This window comes from Idiotropiscis lumnitzeri, chromosome 14 (assembly GCF_059441095.1).
Source record: "Idiotropiscis lumnitzeri isolate Australia: NSW breed Sydney's pygmy pipehorse chromosome 14, RoL_Ilum_1.0, whole genome shotgun sequence".
NCBI classification, from domain to species: domain Eukaryota; kingdom Metazoa; phylum Chordata; class Actinopteri; order Syngnathiformes; family Syngnathidae; genus Idiotropiscis; species Idiotropiscis lumnitzeri.
In genome coordinates, this window is record NC_142404.1 from 10,122,932 (window position 1) to 10,146,964 (window position 24,033).

At 40.9% G+C, this 24,033-nt stretch overlaps 1 protein-coding gene across 1 annotated transcript; it reads right to left on the minus strand.

Annotated features, from left to right (window-relative positions):
* cckbrb (cholecystokinin B receptor b) lies at positions 1-22,775 on the minus strand. Its single transcript, XM_088315345.1, has 5 exons — positions 22,219-22,775; positions 12,325-12,576; positions 10,475-10,736; positions 8,879-9,006; positions 1-5,969 (listed from the first exon to the last, which is right to left on the minus strand). Exons 1-5 carry the CDS (start codon positions 22,361-22,363, stop codon positions 5,431-5,433), a joined length of 1,326 nt encoding a protein of 441 aa, XP_088171471.1. The 5' UTR covers positions 22,364-22,775; the 3' UTR covers positions 1-5,430.
* Between the last annotated feature and the right edge of the window lie 1,258 nt (positions 22,776-24,033).

A 24,033-nucleotide genomic window follows, 5' to 3' on the forward strand; every position in this document is an offset into this window, starting at 1 on the left:
TTTAATGTGACTTTATTTCAAACATTACACCAACAAGCAGCAGCAGAGGGAAAAAAAGACTTCATTACACACACATTCCATATGTTGAATACAGTTAGTTGAGGCTTTCCCTTTCCTTACTCCGTTGACCGAGGTAGACATGTTGTACCTCCTCCATGAAACCTCAGATGATAATTCAGATTACAATCTAAAACACAAGTATACACATAAGGCTTGCACAAAGATGATTTGAGCATTTGTAGACAGATGTCACAACAAAGCACACTTTTTACAATGTCACTTTGGTCCAGAAAAGACAACACATCACATTAATCTCTGCTGTGTTACCATGATGTGATGTCAAGTCAAAGCCTGAAGCGAATTTGCCATTTGGTCCCAAACAACACAGACCCATATAAATACATTTAGGGATTACAGAAAATACTGATATCTTACAATCAAGCGACATTTAATGCAAGGGTGGCCTGGCAAGCGGGACAATTCAAGTGGACATAAGAGTGCCCTTGTATGCTTCCCTAGTTCTTCAGCCTACTTTTAGCCATCGGCACCAACAAGCTGCTTGGAAGCATGGCACACCATCAGACGTACCACTAAAACATTTCCTTTGCACAGCGTCACAAAACAAGAAAATGCATTATTTTACCCTTCCAGGCGAATTTCAATCTAAAGCTGCACCATATTTCTTATAAGAAACACACAGGAATGCACATTAGCCGTGCATAAAAAAGCTCTCGTGTTCCCGTGTATTCATGTTGACATTTGCTGCAAGCCTGTTGCACTAATCCGAAATGCGCCTCGCAGAGACCGTCTGTACATTTAAATAAAGCTTGAATGCGTGAGGCTCATAAAAGAGGACCTTTAATCTTCATTGTCTACCAGAGTATTATGACACACCACATGAGTGAAATATTGTGTACATAAGTACGGATACCTCCTCACTGGCCCCAAATATCCACCGTCCATTTTCTGAGACAAAATAGGACATTGATGAATAATTCTTCACCCATATCTGTTACCTAAAAAAATGTAAACAAATCTAGTACTCTGAATGTCATCTAAATTTGTGGAGTTGACTACGCAAAGCAGTCGCTGTCCTCTGCTTTATGCAAATGTTGACCTTTTTTTGATGAAATTACCTATGTTCTCTTGTACGTAGCCAGACGACCAAAGAAAATGTGTTGTATAATACCATCATTTAGAAAAAGTATTTGCTAAGTGTCCTTCATGACTTGAGACTTCACCGTCATCATTGAATTTTTGTATTCGAGACGAGTGAGTGAGTGACTCAAAGCTCTGAAAAGTTCAACCAATCGCTGTCACATTGTTTTAGTCATTTATTTTGTTATCCAGGTAAGACGATTGAGAGCAGTTTTGAAGTGTCAACAACCATGGATTATAAATGTAATATTTTAAGCAGATGGCTCAAATCATAGATGTTCTGCTTTTTGGCTTTTTGAGATTATATTTTTCCTCGACGGTTAAAAAGATGACAAAGCGATGTATGAGTTAAGCCGAAATAACCATGTGTTTTCATTTTCTACGGCAAAACATTATTTAGGCTTGACTGAACCCTGGTTCCTGCTTTTTTTTTTTTTCTCCGACATTGCTCCAAGCATTATATTATTCAAACCAGATTTGCTTCCTGAAATTGCTTTTAAATGATGAGCCAAAAAGAATTCATAACGTTTGGCTGTTCAAACACGACACAATTTGCACGAGGACCTCAAACCATAAACTCTTTCAATGCCGCATGCACTAAGGGGAATTAAGTTCAAGGTTTTTTGTTTTTTTTCATTCCACCGATATCAGAATTAAAACCCCGTCCAGACTGCAAACTTATTTTTGCCCTCAGCTCTTCCTGAGCACTGCTTGCACAAAGCATCTTTATCATTCTCTTGCAACATTGCCCCAAACAGCACCTGTTCCATTTGTCAGTGACACGTTCCGCACCGCATCGAGTCATTCCAAGAAAGGGGCACAAACAACGTTAAAAGGAACAATTGCCCTCATCAAGCATGGTGAGCAAAAGCTTGGGGGTTGGTGGAGTGACAAATCAATCACCTGATAGCCGCTTTCTGGGACGAGGGGCGGGTTGTACCGAAGGCATAATAATGACAAGACTGAGTGAGGACTTGCCACTCCGTAAAGGCCAACTTATTGCTACGGCCAAACATGACCGATTATTAGTGTGAGAAGAGCATCCATCCATCTATTTATATATCTATCTATATCGCTTATCCTACATTGGGGTCGCGGGTGTGCTGGTGCGCTCCCCAGCTACAATTTGGGGTTTGGTCGCAATGTTCTTTATCTGGAATGTAATTTGCAAAACGTGACAAAAAAATGTCAACTTTTACTTACTTTCACATTACACCATACATGTGCCAATATTTAATGTAATAAACTTGGATTATATTTTCTGCTCATGTTAGAGGTACATGCACTTTCAAAAAGCAATCTAGTCAAAATCACTTTTCACACGATGTGTCTCATAATGTTGACTAAACCATCTATCCATCTGTTCCGCTTCTCATAAGCCAATCGCAGGGCACACAAAGACAGACAACCATCCGCTCTCGCGCTCACACCTAAGGACAATTTAGAATGTTCAATCAATCTGCCATGCACGTCTTTGGAATGTGCGAGGAAACCTTAGTTCCCGGAGAAAACCCACACAGGCACGGGCAGAACATGCAATCTCCACACAGGAAGGCCGGAGCCGGAATCGAATCCGCGACCTCTGCACTGCTAGACCTCTGCTAGTGACTAAACCATATCAATCACAATTCATCACTTGCATGTCACATACGAGTACAGTATCCTCGGTATGAATTGCACTCGAAGCAAAATGATTGGCACCTTTTTGCCACAACAAATTTAATAAGATGATGTCAGTGCGAGTGGCAAGTGGATGAGCCGGGGTGTGTGTAGACATCACGCAACCGTTGTGACACCGCGGGGAAATTATTCTGCCAAAGGAAAAAAAGCTTTGCGAGTGTCACTCATAAACACAGTCGATATTGCATTCTTAGAAATTTCTATATGCCCAATGGTATTCAGACGCATGCACACACAATGGATCTTGGATAAGAATGCCATTATAACCTGTTATTCATTTAATAAGTGGTTTATACTTCTGCCAATCACAATGGAGTCATCGACATGCATCACCACTAACAATGAAAGTCATGTTATTCGTCCGACATTATACTAGTAGAAGCCTGGCGGTGATGATGAGACTTGGATGTTAGTTCTGCAGGGAGGTGGAGTCTTTGAAAAGTGCCTGAACTTAATTACAAGGAATTACATGATGCCCTCGGTTCGGTGCCGATGTTAAATATGGAAGGCAGCTTCCAACCTGAAAACTGAAAAAAAAAAAACTGATTATCAGAGGTCACCAATGTGGTGCTCACGGGTACCAGGAAGTCATCAAGTAACACATGAGCAGCCCACGGGCCTGTTTTCAAAGTAGCTCACCAGCGATGGGACATTGTGATTTTCTAGGAATATTGTAGAAGTGATCAGTTCAAAATGTAAACTCTGGCAGAGAGTTATTGTTAGAAATCATTGACCAGTGTCTTCACTAAAATGAATATCATTAATTATTAATAATGACATGAAAAACATTATTCCTGGACTATATGATGCACCCGTATATAAGCTGCAGTAATGCTTTTTGGGGGGAAAAAACAATAAAGAAATTGATATACAAGCTTCACCAGGCAATAAGCCGCAGTTTTCTATGGTGAAATTTTTTTTTTTTTACTGCATGTCCAGAACGATTTTGTACTGTGAAGGCAGTTTCGAGTTAATAAATGTTATTTAATAATTCGAGTATATAGTATTTAGAGTATTTAAAGAGGAGGTCATCCCCAAAATTTTCAATAATTGGATCATCAATTACTCGGGAGAAGATTAAGAAATTAAAGTAATTACAAATTGGCCAGCAATTATTTTCATCATCAGTGCCGAGACTTTGACACACGAGAGAGCAACTCCTATCCGATGATGATTAGATTACACGATTGCAATTAGGGATGTGCCTCATATTCTACTAATCAAGAATTCTGTGGAGTTTGTGAAAGTAATTGGTGATTAATCGCGCCTTGAAGCCATTAGGGGAAAATGGAGCGCACTACATGGAGGCAACCAGCAGAGGCGCTGTTGATTCACTCAACTCGTTTGTTGTCTGGAAGTAGAACATGATCATCTAAGGTAAATCGATCATAATTTCTCTATTTGTTTTTGTCTATTCAATATTCCAATATCTACACACTTCCAGTTATTTATTGAATGGGATACCACTGTATACATTTGAATCACTTTATAATCTGCAATTAAATGTTGTTTTTCTTAACACTTAACTAATCTAATATGATTCGTCCCCCGATTCCTGACTAAAAGCAACTTGATTGAATTGTATCACTTGCTGAATTTGATCTCTTCAGACCACAGCGCCAGATTCCATTTCTTAGGATTTCTAGTATCTTCATCTTTTCAATCTACATCAACACGTCTCCAGTCCGAGTACTGCCATGACGTTGCACTGACAAGAACAATAACAACAAGCAGGCACTTATTGCACAAGGCAGCTGAATTATCATTGACAACAATCATCTCTATATAAATAGGTGACGCAAAATATTTCAATATTATATTTCATAAATTATTTACTACACTTGTAATTGTCATTGTTTAACAAAAGGGTTTCCAAAGTTTTTCTTCCGAGGGAGTGTATACAGGAAAATAGAAGGATGTAAGGGTTGCTTTGACATTTTTCACCCTTAATTTATTTACAGTAACACATCAGTGTAGGTAAGGATATGCTCAATAATATGAGGGGGCAAAGAGAGATTTCCCAAAAGCAACTTGGTGGTTAAAAAAAAGAAAAAAAAAAAAAGGATTTTTAGGAATTTGGGGTGACCTGCGGCCCTTCATCCCACCTAATTTGATCCGCCCCAGTCTCCACATTCAGAACTAAAGCGTTACTAAACTGTCCTTGACATTGAGCAGAAAGTTAAGCAAACAATTTGAAATTGATTCTTTTTGCATGGAATTATTTTGAATTATCTTTATTTTGTGGGGGGGTGCTGGAAATAGAAATGATTATTAGTTTTTGCAAATCTAAGCTATTTATAATACAAGTGTAGTCATCAATTAATTTTAGGACATGCCATGGGCTGCAAAAAAGGGAGAGCTGTAGTTTGGACATCCCTGATTTAAGGCTTTCTGTTTTTGTGTGTTATATATACATATATATTGAGCCAGTGAACTTTTTTAATACCCCTATTTATTTTCTCACAATGATGTATTTAACCTATGTTGCTACATTATGCCAACTGTTTTCATCTCGGTCCGAACAAAGCAGATGTTGTATAGCGTGTTGCGCAGGTAACAGTCTCTTCCCGACAGGGATCGCCTCCATTTGCCTCAGCAGGTTCCCATGGTGCTGACTGTTGTGTAACTAAACTTAGACATGGAGGGTCCCATGGCCATAACGTCCTCCTCGTTGTCTCTCAGCCCGCGGCGGCGGTGGCGACGGCAAGGGACGAGGCAGCAGGAGAACGTAGAGAACAGCGCCTTCCGGAAACGGGTGTTCATGAAGCAGTAGATGATGGGGTTGACGCAGGCGGAGGTGTAGCTCAGCAAATGGATAAAAGCAATGGGTTTGCCGAAGAGCGCTTTATTGGCCGAATTTTCGTCAAAAGCTCTCCACGTGTTTGCGCAGTACAACGGCATCCAGCACAGAAAGAAGAGGACCACGATTACCACCAACATGCGGATGACTCGCTTCTTGGCCTCCAGCTTGGCCCCCGACGTGTTGCTGCGTGGCCGGTCTGCTTTGGGCGTCTTGACCGAGGCGGACATTGCGGACATTTCCAATGAGTAGGGACGCTGGACATTGACGTAGCAGCCATCACCGTCATCACTGCCACATGACGCTGTTGAAGTCAAGCCGTTCTTCACACCTGTTGGGCAGCGAAGAAAGAGAGTTGAGCTTTCTTTACGCACGATTCATTCTTGTGAGGGAAATAAAATAAAATGATGAAAAGCTAATTATTATGAAAATCACTCGATGTAGTGTGTCAGAGGACGCTCACGTCAAAGTACAAATCTGATTATTACTGGCTATTTACAGTATACACAAGACCGTAACGAGCCATCAAAGATTGCTGTGCACAATCTGGTGTAGTTATCCACTTTACTCTGGCCATGAATGGCGCAGTTCACAGGTTACTTCCGCGCACATTAGTCGAAGCGGGATAAGCGATTCAGAGGATGAATTCTGGTTTCATAAGTCTACTAGACACAGGTGGCGGGTAAAGCTGACAAGACACAGGCAGAACCAATAATCAGATGAAAGACAGGGAATCGAGACAAACAGGAAACATAATTTAGAACCAAAGGGGGAAATGATCAAATGATTCAGAATCACCACACAAGGTCATAATTGACAACCTATAGTGGTTCCTACCGGTGAAAAATGACAAGATTGATTCCACAATCTCGAAGAAGCAGCCATTATTTTATATCTTTAATGCAGACAAAGTAAATGTCTTGAATGTTCCTATTCTTTTGTTCTAGAATATCTGCCTTCAGTTACCCTGGTTACCACCAAAGCTCCTCAGTGCGAAAACATATTTGATTATGTTTGCCCGTGACTAAGACCACTAGACTAGACTAAATTGCGCACTACCCTGCAGCATTGTGACTATTTTTATTTTCTTCCCACAGTTCTCAGATGAAAAAATGCGCGGATTCATTCTCGTAACCATTTGCAACGGGGAAATGACAAATGATTGATCCAATGAAATATTTGATTGGAGACAATGGACATGCAAAGTCTTAATGCAGCCAAATGCGGAACAAAGTCAGATTTGAACCTAAACACAAACAAACCCTGATGTATGATAGCAAACCAGACTTCAGCATCTTTCAGACTTGTGTGATGTTTTCATTATTTTGGCTTTTGCAACCACAAAAAGTTCCCATTGATAACATCATAGAAAATATTTCATGCTCATCATCCATTCACCGGTCAAGTTTTCCATTACACTCTGGAGACGGTTCAATGTAATTTTAGTGAAGAGTTAGGGTGCACCCTGCACTGGTAGCGAGTCAAAATAGAGAAACACACACCTGTGGACAATTTAATTTTTTTATTGAACCAATGTTTTTGGATTGTGGGAGGAAGCAGTAGTACCCAGAAGTCACACATGACACAGAACTCTGAGGCAGATGTGCTAACCACAAGTTCATCATGCCGCTTTTAATAACCAAAGATTCTAAAATGGTTCTTACCCTACCTTAGCAATGCAGATGTCAGAGTTGGACATTCCATCACAGGGACGGCGCCATCCGTCCAACTTTCCCGGACTAACGTCCATTTTGGGGACGTACGACACAAGGACGGAAATTAGTTTTTTGTCCGTCTCTGTAATCGGGCCTAACTGGGTCTTCCGTGTGTTAGCAGCTAAATGCTAGCTTGTTTGACACAATTCAATCCACTTCCAAGATACCCAGCTAGTTGAGAAAGCTGGCTGTGTTGTATGCCACCAAGCAGGAATTAGGAAACTTCTGCCGTTAGCCTCTCTCCCACCATGTCATTCAAAGAGCCTTATTTTGGGGGGAGGAGGGAGGGTGCACTGGTGAAAAGTAAGGATGGAAGTGCTTTAAAAGGACGAGGAGGAACACTTAAGGAGGTGCTTAGTTTATGAATGAGAACAGAGGGATGAAGACGGAAGGGTGTCCAGGTCAAATTTAGTAGATAAATGGATTTTGCCAATTGGATATTAATGTAAAAAATAAATAAATAAAATAAAATAAACGTGCCGCTTCAGAAGCTATGGTAGACCAGCAAAACATCTTACTTTAATGATGTTAAAATAGTTCTAAAAAAAAATTGTTGGAAATTGTTTTTTATGTCTTACTTAGGAGGCTCCACTTTTACTCCAATAAAAGTACCCAGAATATAGTTAATGGATTATTAAATTTGCCTCATTTTCCATTAACGTCTCCTAAAATCTCCCAGGAACATTTTATCCCTTTTATCGGATTTCCACTTAGACTTTTTTCAGCCATTTATTTATTTTTTTTTAATATCTGCTAGTCTCTTTTTCAGACAACCACTTTCCATGAGAGGCCAAGCAGATGGCGACGTCCATGCCTGCAGCTGCCAGCCAATTCCATCCTCTGACATCCTCCTCGAGTCTACTCTCAATCCCAGACCCTCTTGTAAGTACACTGACGGTTACATATAGTACCTCGTCACCCACGCCACATAACAGCGATGCTGCTAATGAAATCATTACAGTCACAATTTGATTCATCTCGACAAAAATCAAGCAGGGGAATTGCTGATGAAATGAGATCCATGACAGCATCAGACGTTCCAAAGATAATTTTGGTCAGTGACTGTCGCCGAGGTACTCATTTAACAATGTGTTTATTCTTGTTTATTTTAATTTAATTTTTAGTTGTTTTTTTTTTTGAAGAAACAGGCTGTGTCTGTGGTCATAAATATCATTAATATTTTTGTATGCTCTCCTCATTAATTGTGTATAAACTTGCACCAATCGAGTTGCTGATGGTCTCTCATGATTAATTCAAATTGATCGCCACGGAATGTTGTGTAAATTTTCATTCATGCTTCGAAGAGCTACACAGCTTGTTTGTTCCGTTCAGGTGTACCTTTTGCGACTGATATTACTCACTAGAGCATATATTTTTTTATTGGTTGTCATGGTAATATAAGGCGATGGTGAGGCAACTTTTTGGACATGGACTTATTGGACATGTTGCTCTGCCAAGTCACAGTCAAATTGCCTCCAGGGAAAATAACATATTCTCTATTTCAAGCTTTGTGTGTGTGTGTCACCTGAAGAGCCCTTTTTGTGGCCCATCTCAAATTGGATCCCTCTGTAAAGCTCCCGGGAGATGAGTCCATAGGCCACACTCATCACCACACCAGGAATGGCGAATAGTATAAGCAGCAGCAGAACGTACCTGAAAGGCACAAGGAGAGGATGAATGCAATTTCCACACATGTGACCGAGAGTTCAAGGCTGTGCAAGTTGAAGACTCTACACGCTGGTACCCTAAAAAATGTCAGAACCTCGCATGCATTTTATTGTGGCGCTGAAGTAATGGAGGTGCGAATTGGATTGGTCAGTGAACATGGAATATTTACGCCTGAGTGAAAGCATTCTTGAGGGCACATCTGAACAATCTTGATAAAAATGTTATCTGCTCCAAATATTGACATCTTTCCCAAAGTGAGTTTCTTCCATTTTGAAATCCAAACAAAGATGACAGCCTGACAAGAAATGAGTACTCACGCTCAATTTAAAATCAGAGACTCAAATTTCTTGTACTGCTTTTTTTTGTGCTCTGTGAACATTTTCTACTTTAAACCTCTTTTCATTGATGATTGCCTTCTTGCTAGTATTGCAAGATTTATTTCAGTCATCTAGCATTTTAAAATTTTGTGTGCTTAATGAGTTAACGGCCAACTAAGAAGCAACTGAGATGTAGTACTTCAATGCATACATATTTTCTTAACCTTAATTGAAAGTGTCAGTCTAGGGTCGCCACAGAAAGTAACTCGTACGGTATGTTTGGCACAGTTTTTTTATGCAAGATATCCTTCCTGATACAGTCCACCTTCAACAGTTAACGCAAACATCCTAAAATATTAGTACTTTGCTTATCTACGTGTAGGACGTTTTTTTGAAAACTGTCCAAATTGTTCGGTTCGACCGTTTCGTTTTAGTCTGCATGTGTCATGTTCGGTGCGTAGTTTTTGCCTCATATTTCTTTTTACAGATTTTTTTTTTTTTTGTGCTGTTTTTGTATCATTTCCTAGCTTTTTTAAACACGATTGATTCTGAAAACATTCGCTATGCCGGGCCAGGACCTTAGAGACATTGGCGACTGGCACTAGATACGCTTTTCGAGTACCACATAACGGGTCTGTTGCTTTTCAGTCAAAGATATCTGGTGCATAAAACAGAATTTGTCAAGCCGTCTGTATTATGCACCAGAGATCAGCAAAAATAAAAAAAATAAATAGAAGTGAAAATAAAAACGAATATTGAAAAATATTATTGAAAAAATAAAATATAACTAAATTGATATTTAATTTTATTTATCTATTTTTGCATTTATTTCCACATTTATTTTGCCGTTTAATTTAAAGTTTAATTTATTTTTTTTAATTTTTGTATATATTTTTACTTTTATTTTGTACTATATATTTTTGTTGTTCTTACTTTCATATATATTTTTTACATTCATTTGTATTTTCACTTTTATCAATTTATTTTTCATTTTGGCAGTTTTGGTCCTTCATAGCATCCGATGATGCAAACACAATTTCTTATTTTCGTGTTTATTTATCAACATCCTACCTGCTTCCATGTGTCTGTAATAACGCAAGAAATTAATTTTTGTTGATTTTTCCAGCTGGACTTACCAGGACTGCTTGGCTACGGCAATGGGCCACTTGTGACGACACTGGTGGGCAGTGGTGTTATCGGCGCGCGGGAAGGATTCCAGGTGACTCACCACCGGATACGGGATCATGATGATGAGCGCCATCAGCCACGTCGCGGCAATTACCCGGTAAGCATGGGAACGAGTCTGCCACACCCGAGACTTCAGAGGGTTACAGATGGCGCTGTAGCGCTCAATCGCTATGGCAACCAGACTAAACGTAGAGATGTTGACTGATATACCTGTGAAAACACAAAACCTTATTTAAAAACGCTCAGCAGCATCCACTGCTGCTTATCAGTACGCTTGAGTTTTGGTCCATTGTGAAAGAAAATAACAAAAGCCCACTAGTTATATCTGCAATCCAAGTGAGAACAAAACCAGCAACGCGGTAGTGTGTTTACAACAACATATGTGAGGTGGAGAGGCAGGGATGGATATCTGTAGAAGAGGAAATCATGTTGGCCTCAGACACTGATCCCATCTGCCTTTTCCCTCCTGACAAGGCCAGACGGGAAATTACTCTTTACCTCTCTTATTCGCGCGCTCCAAAATGCAAACTGTGAATGTTTGTTTGGGTCTGTGAGTCAGAGGTGAACTGTGTTGTCAAATCCAACTCTGCCCCAAGATAGTTTCTTTCATTGTCCGATGGCAGAGGCACAACTTTTTATTCTAAATATTCACCGACTCGGCTCAACGATCTTTTGTGGTGCAACACAAAAATTGTATCGATCACAATCCTTATATCAGCAGTTATGACATAATTGTATACACGGGGAGACGTAATTATTTGATTCCCTGCTGAATTTGGAAGGTTTCTCACAAAGATGTTATATCTCGAAAGCCTTGGCAATTCGACACTTCGGCTCCCTCTTCAGGTTTTCTATTGGGAGGGGACTGACTAAGCTGCTCGACGATAATATAATAACACTTCTTCATTAGCCACACCTTTGTTGCCTTGCCGGCATGTTTTGAGCTATCGTCATACCAGAACACAAATCTATAAGATTTTACAATGGTGGATGGGGAAACGTTCTTTGGCTCCTCAACATTTCCACCGCCTTGACTGACGGGATGGCGTCCTCAGGGTCATATTGATTGTTTTCATCCTCCCTACACAACAGGCCGAGTTGATGCCAGATTGCTTAACTCGAATGTCATCCGACCAAAGCACTCCCAAGCTTTTTCGGAGTCATATAGATGTTCAGTTTATTAAGGTCATGGTTTTTATGTTTCCATCGTGCGCTGTTTTTCTTGCTCAGGTTTCCATTCTTCTATCATCTGCAGCACGGCCGTAATGTTTTTTTTTTTTTGGACAGTTGACAGCCGATTCTGTCGCCCTGAGAATATAAAGTAAACAAAATCTAAGACAGGCCTGCGCATTTTTGTTCTTCGGTGCACTGCAAGATTTCAACGCGTTATCTCCTTTCCAATCCTTCTCAGGTTCCTGCCGTGTGCTCTGGGGCTGCTTCCTCATCTATCTCAACATCCATCACCTTCACTACATGATGCAACATTTTGCATGGAGCTCCTCCAAACGGAGGGTAACTGAGGGTCACTTTTGAATAATGCTGCAGTTGTCAATTTCTGTGCCCAGGTCTCTAATCTTGTCCCTTGCATCTTTTGCAGTCTCGTCAGACTGAGAGGGAAGATATCAATTCTGAGAACAGGTGAGCCATTTTTTGTATAGTGCTTTTTTTTTCACTATAATTGCAAAAAAAAAGAAAAACGAACTAATAACTTAAGCAGTGGATCAAATAAATATTTCTCCAAACTGTATAATGTTTTTTTTTTAATCATCTTTTCCTCTGTTCCCTTGTCTCGTCTCACCCATGAGGTAGGCCACAATCTTGCACATGACTGCGCCAAAGATGAAGTCCTTGAGGATTCTGGGGATGAGGGTGAAGGGCATACAGAATATGGCCATCATCAGGTCGCTGACGGCCAGCGATAGCAGGAAGGTGTTGGTGACGGTCCGCATGCGCTTGTTGACCGTCAGCACCACGATGATCAGCAGGTTTCCGAACACGCTCAAGAAGAAGATGAGCGAGTAGAGCACGATCATCAGCGTGTGGTCGTCATCTGACGGAGACAAATACACACACACACACAGGTAGGATGTTAATGTGGAGATCTTTTTGATTGCTGAATTCAGTTGTTTCTTTCTCTGTCGTTATTAATCCGAACAGACCTTAGTATGCATAAGTGTGTGTGTGGGGGTGCGTGTGTGTGTGTGTGTGTGTGTGTGATTAAATAATTTTTTAAATTAAATTAAATTACTCAAATTTGTCCATTGGTGAGATGGGGTGTGAATGGTTAGTTCATATGTGCCCTCCAAGTAGCTGGCAATATATCTGTGATATATCTTTGAGCAGCTAATTAATAATTTCAGTAGTTCAACTCAAAAAGACAAACTTGTGTGAATTAATATTCATGCAGACACAGAAAAATGTTTTTCAGAAGGCAAATTTCTACCTACCGTATTTTCCGGACTATAAACCGCTACTTTTTTCCTAGATTTTGAACCGTGCAGCTTATGCAACGGTGCAGCTTTTCTGTGGCTTTTTCTTTCACCAGTGGGGGCGCTCTATAGTTCAGAAAATACGCTAAATAAATGTTGATTTTTATTGATTTATTATTTTCTCTTGGGTCTGTTCAAAAACAGCTGCTGCGGCTTTTATACGGGTGCCCCTTATAGGCCGGAAAATACAATAATTGAGTTGATTGTTCTATTAATTGTTTTGTTTTTTTTGTTTTTGTTTTGTTTTTTAGCTTGTATTCTATTAATTGAAGTATTTTTGCATTCTGCTCTCCTCACTGCTAAATGATTTGCTTTACTGCAGATTATCGTGTTTGGTTACAAGCAAGAAATTTGTTCAGTTTGAAATGTCACAGAAAACACGAACTAATCAATCAATTCATGTGGGTTCTCTTTGTGTTGCCCCATGCAAGACCTGCGTCTCTTTGGCCACAGCCAGTAGCAGCTTCACCAGCGTGTCCGGTTAATGTCCAATAGTTCTCTGCTCACTGTTATCTTCACTTCACCCCCTGCTTTTCATCCAACACTTGTTTCTCCAGAAGGTAACCAACCGCTGCTACTTTGTGGGGCTTAGAGGCACCCAAGTGTATCGAGCCGCAGTGAGAGGGGGGTGAAGCATATGTCGGCTACAGAATGTAAAGCAGTATGCGCAACCAAAAGTGCTTGAGCCGGAATACACAGAAAATATTCTTGTTTGTGTCCTGTTTATCTGTCAAGCTTTTATATCCATTCTTGGGATACTTGCATGGATCTGTTTTCTATTATTTATTTTTTGGGGACTCGCTGACTGTCCTGCACCATTTATTAAGAAGGGGAAATTAAACGAGTTTGAGCCTTAGTAGACTCGTTCAACATGAGTGTCATGTTCGTTAAGATTGAGAGGTAATTACACCCTCATTGATTTATTTTCAGAAACTGATTTGCCCTCTCAAAATTGTTCCTTGTGGGCATTAGCAGCCATACACACACACACTGAATAATGTTCATATTTACTTCTGTGGACCACATGGGATGCAAATAGTATGTGAAATCCACAGATGGCTTGAGCTGCGCAGCTTGCTTATCAAAAAGCATCAAAGTCCAGGTTGAGCTGTGAAAACACCTCAGTAGGCCTCCAGCTATTGCATTTGATTTTAAAATAGGAGGGTGATGACATAATTAATAAATTGACTTATCGTTTGACAACCAACATTTTTTCCAGATTCGATAAATTACCTCACTCTTACTCACGTGTTTTTTTCACGTTTGTTTGAATCGTGCTGCTTCTTTCCCGCTCCTGTCAATCAACTTGCTTGACACAGTGGGAGGCGGGACAATTGATGTCTCTCACTTCCCGGCATCGTGATGGATTGAGTCCATCGCTACAATTGAACCTTTTCATCTTGCGCCAGTCTCTTATACGTTGACTTGCCACGTCTAGTCTCATCTCCATCCATCTGTTTTATAAGCCCCTTCTCCTCGCAAGGGTCGCGGGGCTCCTGGAGCCTATCCCAGCTGTCTTCTGGCAGTAGGCGGGGTACACCCTGGACCGGTTTAGTCTCAGCTAATGAGAGTTAATAAAAGCAATGTATCAAAAATTCAGCCTAAGGGACAAACTGTTAGAAAGACTCCCCGTTTCTTAACTCTCAGCTAGTAAATTTTCGATTGAACTCGGAATGGGCCTAACAGTCATTTTTATTATCTTTAAGTATTTGTATTAGATCGCATTGTCCCATTATGTCCCTTAGTAATTATGTGCTGGCGGAACATAAGGGTGCCACTTCGAAATCAAGTTGGTGGACGGCAGAAACTAAAAGCGCGTTTAGAGATCCTTTCTTTTTTTCTGCGTGCTCGAGCAGAATGAAAAATGTGCCGGCAGGTGATTGGATAGAAAAGATGTTCCTTCATTAGGTTCTCTTTCTGCCATGCTGAACAGAATATGCTGCCCGGGCTTCTGCCTAATCGAAGACAATTAGCTTCCCTGTGTGCCGCCTGGCTGTTGATAACTCTCTCAGCACATTTACATTAAAAGGTGGCTCAGGAAATTCTCAATCGCTCCTCTGCTCAAAGATGGTAGAATAAATCACTTATTTTTTTATCTGCTGCATTCATTGGGTCATGTTTTTCTCGTCTTTACTGTGCAAATATAACAACGGACGACAAGCACAAGACCGTTTAAGCATAATGATGTTGGCATGTGGCCCATGTTTGACTGCAGTTCTTGCTTTAATTTCCTCAAATTAACAAACTGCTGTTTGGCTGTGGAACACAGTGACAGTACTAATTCCAAGTAGAATGTGTTTAGCAGTTCCTGCATTTTTTTTGGGTCACATTTGGTGAACGTATTATAGGATTATTGCAAATGCAACAAAGAGAGAGGATTTTACACAACCAACGTGTCTATTGTTGTGGTTGTAGTTTGCAGGGGTGTATAACGGCACTGTCATTCAGAGCACTGCTTTGCCTGAGCTGAATAAGATAACCAACTTATCCCAATTATTTCTCTGGAATGCATATTTTAAAAATACATCCGATGGTGCAGCTATAATAAAGTGTCTGGTGAATGTTTGGGATCACGTAAACCATCCTCTGGACCAATTGTCTTTCATTTTTTATGGGGCAACACAACAAATGCATTCCCTACCCTTTGCATGGCTTCCTCCCACATTCCAAAAGCATATATAAAATGAACCAAAATCCAGGGTTAATTATTCAAATGATTTGAATCAGTTGAGGCGGCACAGCGGACGACTGGATAGAACGATGGCCTCACGGTGCAGAGGTCGTGGGTTCGATTCCGACTACGGTCATTCCTGTGTGGAGTTTGGATGTTGCGCGGGTTTCCTCCGGGTACTCCGGTTTCCTCCCACATTCCAAAAAACATGCATGACAGGTTGATTGGACACTCTAAATCGCCCCGGAGACAGCTGGGATCGGCTCCAGCTCCCCTGCGAGTGTGAGAAGCGGTACAGATAATGGATGGATGGATGATTTTAATCTGTTGCCTTTGCCCTGTGTATAGCTGACAACCAGTCTTGTGTACTACGGCTCTTGCGCAGTCAGTGGGGATTGACTCCAGTGACCCGCAACCATGAATGGGATGAGTGGTGAAGATGATGGATGGTTAGTTGTTCATATGTAGCTGTTTGTTTTATGTTCTTTTGCCCGATTTATTTATGAGTGGCCCACCAGTATAGGAAAAAACATTCAACAACATCTACTTTTCTTTTTTTGCATGGAAACCAAGATTAATCGCAGGCAGAGGCTTTTATTAGACGCGCAGTTAACTGGTGACTGAGTTCATAATAGAGTTCATTGTCTGTCCATGAATATTTAACTTTTAATCTGCTTTTCTCATTCAACAAATCTGACATTTTATGGACTATGAATTATTCTCTCCTCGCCTGTCGGGTATGTATGCAGCACGACACTTTCTATTCCGGTTTTGCTCATGCCACCGTGGAAGAAAAAAAACTCTGCCCTTGCGCCTCTAAGGCGGAGATATTGGTAAATGTCAACGTGAGTGTCTTATCCGGCATCGCAAATGTCACCTCAGCTGTGTCACTAAGATCAACTGCAATCCACAACAGTTAATGGAGGATGCTAGAAACCTCTTCCCGACGTCAGACTCTTAAAACAATGGCCCTTCTCGCGCCACACCTCTAATAGAAAACGGCACTTACGCTTGCTCAAACTTGTACAATTTTAATGTTATTAACAGTCAAGCAAATGGGAAAAATAATCCTCTGTTTTCTTTGCATACTCAAACAATTGAATGACAACGATATGATGAAAAGCCTCCGCGTGCTTTTTTTTTTCTAACTGACAAAAGTGTGAAAAGAAGTGAACCATTAATGAAATGTAAAACACTGAACAAGTGAGCAGCAGCTAGCTTGCTATGCTAACATCTCACGTTATTCATACATACAGTACATACTAGTTCAACCTGCTTCCATGGTATGTAAACTCAAGACTTTGTTTATTAGAGGTGCCCCACATGCAGTGCAATTACACAAAAGTGCAAACTGCACCTACTTTTGTCAGCATATTTCAACGAATACCTCTCAGTGTTATTTCAGTTCTTGAACTGGATATAAATGTCATATCACGATAATCATGACCAAAATGTTCACTCTTATTTGTGTTATTATTAGGGCAGAGTAACTACAGTAGAAGCTGAACAAGTAATTGACAAACTCCATAAACATGATTATTATTGTCTACTGTATATTTATAGCGTAATATGTTAAAATACCATAAAATATGATTCCCACATCGTTTAATATAATTACATACTCCGTTTACCACATTAAGGTTAAAAATAACATCAAGATAAATTAAATTGTTTAAAAAAAAAAAAAAAAAGGGAAGTTTCACAAATGATTCGCCTTGCTCTGCTAGTTCCGCCATCTCTCTTACCGGGGCAGTACACAAAAACCATTGAGCTAAGGTCCAATATCTACGATGATTAAAAATTCAAACACTAACAGCATCCACTCGAAAATTTCTCTGCAAACTATAAACTGTTTTATACCGAATGTTGGGTGCCATCACTCATGTACGTCATGACAAAGGCGCGTAGCTGATAATGGCACAGGAATTGCATGAAATTGAAGCTTTTCAGGTCAGTGGTGTGAAAGTAAGTTTTTCGGCACGCCATTTAGTTTCCCCCCCTTTCTCATCACCCAAGTAATGCCCTCCTGTTGATGCATGATGAATTGCAATCAGCCCACATCCTGGATAGCTCATCAACATTTTCATTGACTCGCTAAAGACCTTCTCGCTCATTTGCACTCAACAAGACAGCGATCCAGCCAAGCCACTTGAGTTGCTGTCTGCACAACAGCCGGAGTATGAAATTATGTTTTTTGTGGCTGTTGGGTGTGTGCCTTCAAAACACCTGCAACCTGCTTTTGTCTAGAAGTTTGACTGTCAGGTAGCTAAATATAGGAACAGTGAGGTGAGTCACTAAATTCCCTGATAAGAGACAGAAGTGACATGTTTTTAAATGTGCTCCATGACAACTTATTGGTGGTTGGAAATATGCTGTATTTTCACAGGTATGGGGATGAATGCATGTGTCACAATGCTAATTTTGATTGCACCTCACCTCAGTGAGCTCCATAAATGCCGACCATGTGTCCAATGGAGCAAGAAAAGAGGTAGGGGGAGAGGTTGGTGGCTGTGAGTCGGTGGGGCATCATTTCGGGGGGTGACTGTTAGCGCGGTGATGCTGAAAGCAGCTGTGTTGGGTCTGATATTCTCTTGACTTCTTTTATGCAGGCACAGTATAGTGCCTGAGGGAATACGGTTTGGGGGGGGGGGTTATTTAGTGTCAAACACTCACTGGATATTTTATTAGGTAGATATTCACTGCCAATTGAGAGTTGTTATAACTGTCCTAAAAAAATCTGTGGTTACAAAGAAAATTCACTGCTATTTTATTGTTGCCATCGCGGTTAAAAAATATTAGCATAGTTGATGTGGTTTTATTATGCTTAAGTACTGTATGAATCGTTTAAACTAAGGAGAAAATTATTCCGATTTTCAGTGGGGTTTTTTGTAGGTAAAGATTATCTTTTGTGCTGTACATGAAGAGCTCGAGTTCGCCTTTTCTAGTCTCGCTGAGACCAAAGTGGTACATCATGCTGTTCTTGTCGAAAAAAAAAAAGAACAGTCCGATCCAATTTCCGGTGGCCCGACTGGTTAGCACGACGGCCTCACAGTGCGGAGGTCATGGGATCGATTCCGGCTCCGGCCTTCCTGTGTGGAGTTTGCATGTTCTCCCCGTACCTGCGTGGATTTTCTCCGGGTACTTCGGTTTCTTCCCACCTCCCCAAAAAAATCATACTCGGTAGGTTGATTGAACACTCTAAATTGCCACCAGGTGTGAGTGTGAGCACGGATGGTTGTTTGTCTTTGTGTGCCCTGCGATTGGCTGGCAACCAGTTCAGGGATAGGCACCAGGACCCCTGCCGCCCTTGTGAGGAGAACCGGAACCGATGATGGATGGATAATGGAAGATGCACTAACCCCCACATAGAGAGCCCGTTGTATTAATCCAGCCAGGTGTGTCAATACCATGGACTACAGTTGCCAATTCGAGGCTCAACTTTGGCCAGCTGCCTCAACTGATGAAAGCTGGACTTAACAGCTCCCCTGATATGGCACTCGAATTTCAGATCAGCCTCCAACATTGCACCTTATTCAGAGTGGCCAAGGATTCAAGCTCTACCACGACGTTCCCAACTGTGCTACCAAAAGCCATAAACTCTATTTTATTGTCATTTCAACTTAAACTCTTTAAAACCAGCCAGGCCTGTATAGAAAGACACCTGAGCAATGTAGTCCGGGGGATGCCCATTACTGCTGTTTTAGAGTGACAAAAGATCTTAGAAATTAAGTGTTCTCAAGCATGGCTCGACCAACATCAGACTTTAAGAATCAAGTGTGCTTGAACTGTACAGAACCAAAAATCAGAACAATGTGGATTTACGATATCAAGTGTACTTGAGCATGCAACAGATTAGCTGTTACAAGTGTCCAAGTCCACCTCTACCGACAGGTACGCTATTAAAACCAGAGATGGACGGTCCATCCGTCCGTCCTGGTCGGACGTTCATTTTGGGGACGGAGGATGAGAATTTTTTTTTTTTAAAAAGGACAGACTAAGCAAGGACGGAAGTGGGTTTTCGTCCGTCACTTTAATCGTCCCTAACCGGGTCAGGTACCTCCCCGATGCCCACGTGAAATATCAAAATGTGGCGCTTGTCTTGTGCGAGTTCCTGCAGGAATGAAGAAACCTCCTCAGGGTCCTCATGTCGCGAACGGAGGACGGACTCGCAAAATAGGGTGTGCCCATCACTGATTGAAACCAAACCACACTTGTGCTCTCTGTTATTTTTGAGCATGTTTTGAGCAACAATAACAGGCTCTTGGTATCAAGTGTGCTTCATCGTGACATGAACAAGAAACTTTAGATATGGAATGTACTTGGCCATGGTACGGATAACCTAATCCCAACCGTGCCGAGTCCTCGGAAGTGTGCAATGATTGAGCACAGTACAGAACGCCTATACCAGTCAAAACAGAGCAGACTTTAGTTAGCAAGTGTCCTTGAGCATGGCATGGATTGCCGATTGTAAATGAGTCCAGTTAGACAGATGGTCAATCAAAGAACATCTGTATTCAGGAGGAGGAAATTTTATGTCCTCAATTGTGGTTTTCCCACTTCAACGCCACCTGTTGGATATGCTGACATACCCTGAAGATGAAGTGTGTCACGCTGCTTTGTGATCACCATGCACCCATACAGCTCTACCTGTATGCGAGACAACATACCAACATACAATCCTGTGGATTGTGACATGTGCTTGGCATGCCAACAATACACTTAAGTTGATTGGGGACTTTAAAGTGCTGTGATTGGCAGGCAGCCTGTACAGAATGCATTGCAACTCCTGTCCACCGTCAAATGAGACATCCTATAAGGGGTGAAAACTGAATACGTCGGGCGAGTGAAGAACAAGTGTGACAGGTTTGAGAATGGCATCAGTAGTTTGAACAACATAAAGCGCTGATGAGAAAATGTATTGTCTTTGTCGACACTCCTAATGGAAGAACGTCATTTTGTGCCATGACACATGCACACACTTAATCAACAGATAAATAAGGAGGGCCAAGTTAAAGAGGTGGACCAAAATAGCATGGTTTGGTTAATGAAGAAGCGGATTTGCAGAATATGCTCCATTTTGTTTTGTATCACAAGACTGCTTATTTTGTGAAGCAGGGGGTTGAAATCTATGCATTTTACGACCTATCTGATTTGACAAGACCAAAAAAATAAAACAAAAAAAAAAATAATGATACATGATGAGAGCATTTTTTTTTCACGCCACACTGCTACTACTTCACTAGTGTACTGGTCTCCTGTTAATAGCAGAGCACATATAGACAATTATTCAATTCAGTCTTCAACGAATCTAAGTTTTCTAAGAATCTAAGAAAACCCACACAAGCATGGGTAGAACACGAAAATGCACGAGAAAAGTGCAAGTCAAGATTTTAACCCAGAACATTGCAGAAGGGCCAATCGCTAACCCACCATGCCCCTCCACTAGTTTGACCATTGGATTATTTATTTTTTCCTGGGGTAATAAAAAGCTAAAATTGCCCCTGATGGGTAAATGGTTCGCCAATGCATAGAGGTGACTATGTCACAGTCCAGATGTGAGGTCAGCTGATCAGCTAAATCTCCTTCAGCAGCCAGGTTTCATTTGCAGCTTGTAAGCCTCATGCAGAGGCGACAATTAGGGCTTCGAAATAATGGAACTGCGTACTGCATGATATTGAATTAGGCTTTTTGAGGCCGTGGAGGGTAACAATTCCTCAGCATTGTACTCGTTCACCAACCACCAGAATTTGTCTCACACATATATTGTTTTCAATGCAAAATAAAAAAAAATATATATATATATATATATATATATATATATATATATATTAAAAATAAGTTTTTAAATGTTATCCAAAATGTCAGAAATCTATTAATTCAAGAACATACATAAATAAATTCACTACAAATAATACTTAATATATATGTAGGCCTGTATATAAAAAACAAATTCAATGCAAAGTAAGACTGGAGCAAATGAAATGCAGCTGTTTTAGTGATGTGAAGAAACAGGAGGCTGTGTGTTCCTCTCAGAAATTAGGCCAGTATAATAATATTCAAAATATTTGTGCGCTAGCAGCCAGCCATATTATTATGAGTGATTGCAATATATCAATATGTTGTTCAACTTTCATTGGCCCCATCTGAGAGGTTTTTAGATTCCCCTATTGTGTTTTTAGTCAAATGCGTCATATTGATTCACTCTATTCCTTTTTTACTTCAGTGTAAGCCCCCAAAATAGAGAAAGCTCTGTATGATTCAATATTAATATTTGAAAATAATACCTCGATGACAAACAAAATTCAACCATAGTCTTGTATTGGGTCTCATTCTGTGCAAGTGGTTCCATGTTGTGTCTGCTGAGTGTAAATGAAATTAGAGTATTGCTGTTTTTAACTGAGTTTGAGAGAGTTGCGCGTCAACAGTGGCGAGAAAAAAAAAAGAACCGAGGGTTTCGTTTGAAATCGTGACGTCACCTCGCCACGTAGGTTCTCTTAATTTCCCCCCACCCGACTTCGATGTGTTTTCTCACCCTTTGGTCGCACGCCGCGAGGTGTAAGCACCATGGAGATGTTGCCGCAGCTGCGGTTTGAAGCGTCCGCGCTCCCGTCGTGCGCCACATAAACGCGCGCCGTTGCACACTCGCCGGACGTCTCGTTTGGCGCTAACAAATCCATAATTCTTCACTCAACTCGCATCTACTGATAAAAAAAAAAAAGTTATATGCCCTAGAATTCCCCGAAAATGGCGCCTACACTTGCATCCATCACGTAGTTCTTGTCAAGTTCTTGCTTGGGTTGTTCGCTTTCTTTGCAGCTGGTTATCTCTGCGCGTTAAAAGGGAAGGGGGAGCCCTGCAAACTGCTACGTCGTCACCAAGTGACTCTCACGGAGGGTGAGAGACGTCGGATAGTTATAGAGGGAGAGACAGAGAGAGCTTGCGTGGTTCCCATGTGGTAATTTCAAGACCGCCTTCAAGTTGAGGATCCATATATTTTCCAAGGCTACGTCGCTCCATAAAAGGGAAGGTATCCAAATGCTGTATGATAATTTATGGTTCAGTGCGTTAACTCGGTCCATATGCGTTTCTTGAGATAGACTGGCCGGCAATAAGCGCCTGTTGTAGTTCAGTATTCCAAGCTCTTTATCGCCTCTCTGTGGCCATAGTCAGTAACTGCTCCTCCTTTTAGAGTTGGAGTGGAATGGAAGAAAAAATCATTCATTCATTTTTCATTTTCATTCAGAATCTTTTAGGGATGTTCGATACCCTTTTTTTAGCCCGTTATCAGGGGTGCCACCTCTTTTTCAGCATGCACGCAACTTATATAATAAAACACTTATAAAATACAAGAAAATAACCAAATCAACCACAACACAACAAACCAAACCAAATACAAATAACCAAGTCCAAGTGGTCAAGTTACTTTATTTATATATTTATTTGAAAATACTATTATTTATAAGTACATTATACACTGATGTAACGCTGATAACGTAATTATGAAATAGTTATCACAAATTTGTTTTATTGCTATGATCCTTACTTTACTGATGCCTTGCACTGAATGGAAAGAATCAAGGATAGAATCCGGACAGAAGCTGCTGATAGCGAGCCTTTTGCACACCTTCCAATGAACATTAGGCCCGTTGGAACGAGTACTTGGACTTCGTCTTTGCTTGTGCTGCGGCTGCCGCTTGTGGAGGCTGACGGATGGCTCCTCCATCCCGCAGGACGCAGGTCATTCTCCAGCATTGGGAAAACCGCAAGCACATGCCTTCGCGCATCATTTGCTTCCCCTTGGTCTGCCTGCCCGCCATGGAGCCCACCGCATAACAAAAATCCTCCTTTCACTATGTGTGGAAATACATAGCTTTCATGTTCCCATATCGTTTTTATACTTTATTTGCCTGAGAGAAACACATAATAATGTTTGTGACGTCTGCCACACAGCTCTGAGCTTCCAGTTGAGAATCTCTGCACCGGCCCTCCTTTTTAAATTTTGCACATTCTCCCGCTTGCTTGTGTGGGTTTAACTTTGGTTTCTTCAGAGTTCACAATCATGCATGTTAGCTTCATGAAAGGCTTAAGTCGCTGTTGTCAAACTCGGGATCCACAAGCCAGATCTGGCACTCCATGATCACTAGTGTCATAACAAGTACGGTAGAGGGGCATTAAATGACACTGTGCAATATTGTTTTCAGTGTATCAGACATAAATGAGTTAATTCGAGAATTGTTTTCCTTTGTCTGAGTATTTACTACTACTTTTTTTTGTTTATTTTATTCAACAGTGATTACGTTCTTGAACGACAGATAAGCGGCGTGACTGCTCTTCTTCCTTTTCTTGT

Excerpts from the sequence above, each read along its gene's own strand:
- cckbrb (XM_088315345.1), bottom strand. The coding sequence starts at position 22,363 with ATGGATTTGTTAGCGCCAAACGAGACGTCCGGCGAGTGTGCAACGGCG. Across the intron at positions 12,577-22,218 it reads TCGCGGCGTGCGACCAAAGG|ATGACGACCACACGCTGATG; the intron begins GTGAGAAAACAC and ends TGTCTCCGTCAG. Across the intron at positions 5,970-8,878 it reads CCACAAAAAGGGCTCTTCAG|GTGTGAAGAACGGCTTGACT; the intron begins GTGACACACACA and ends GCTGCCCAACAG.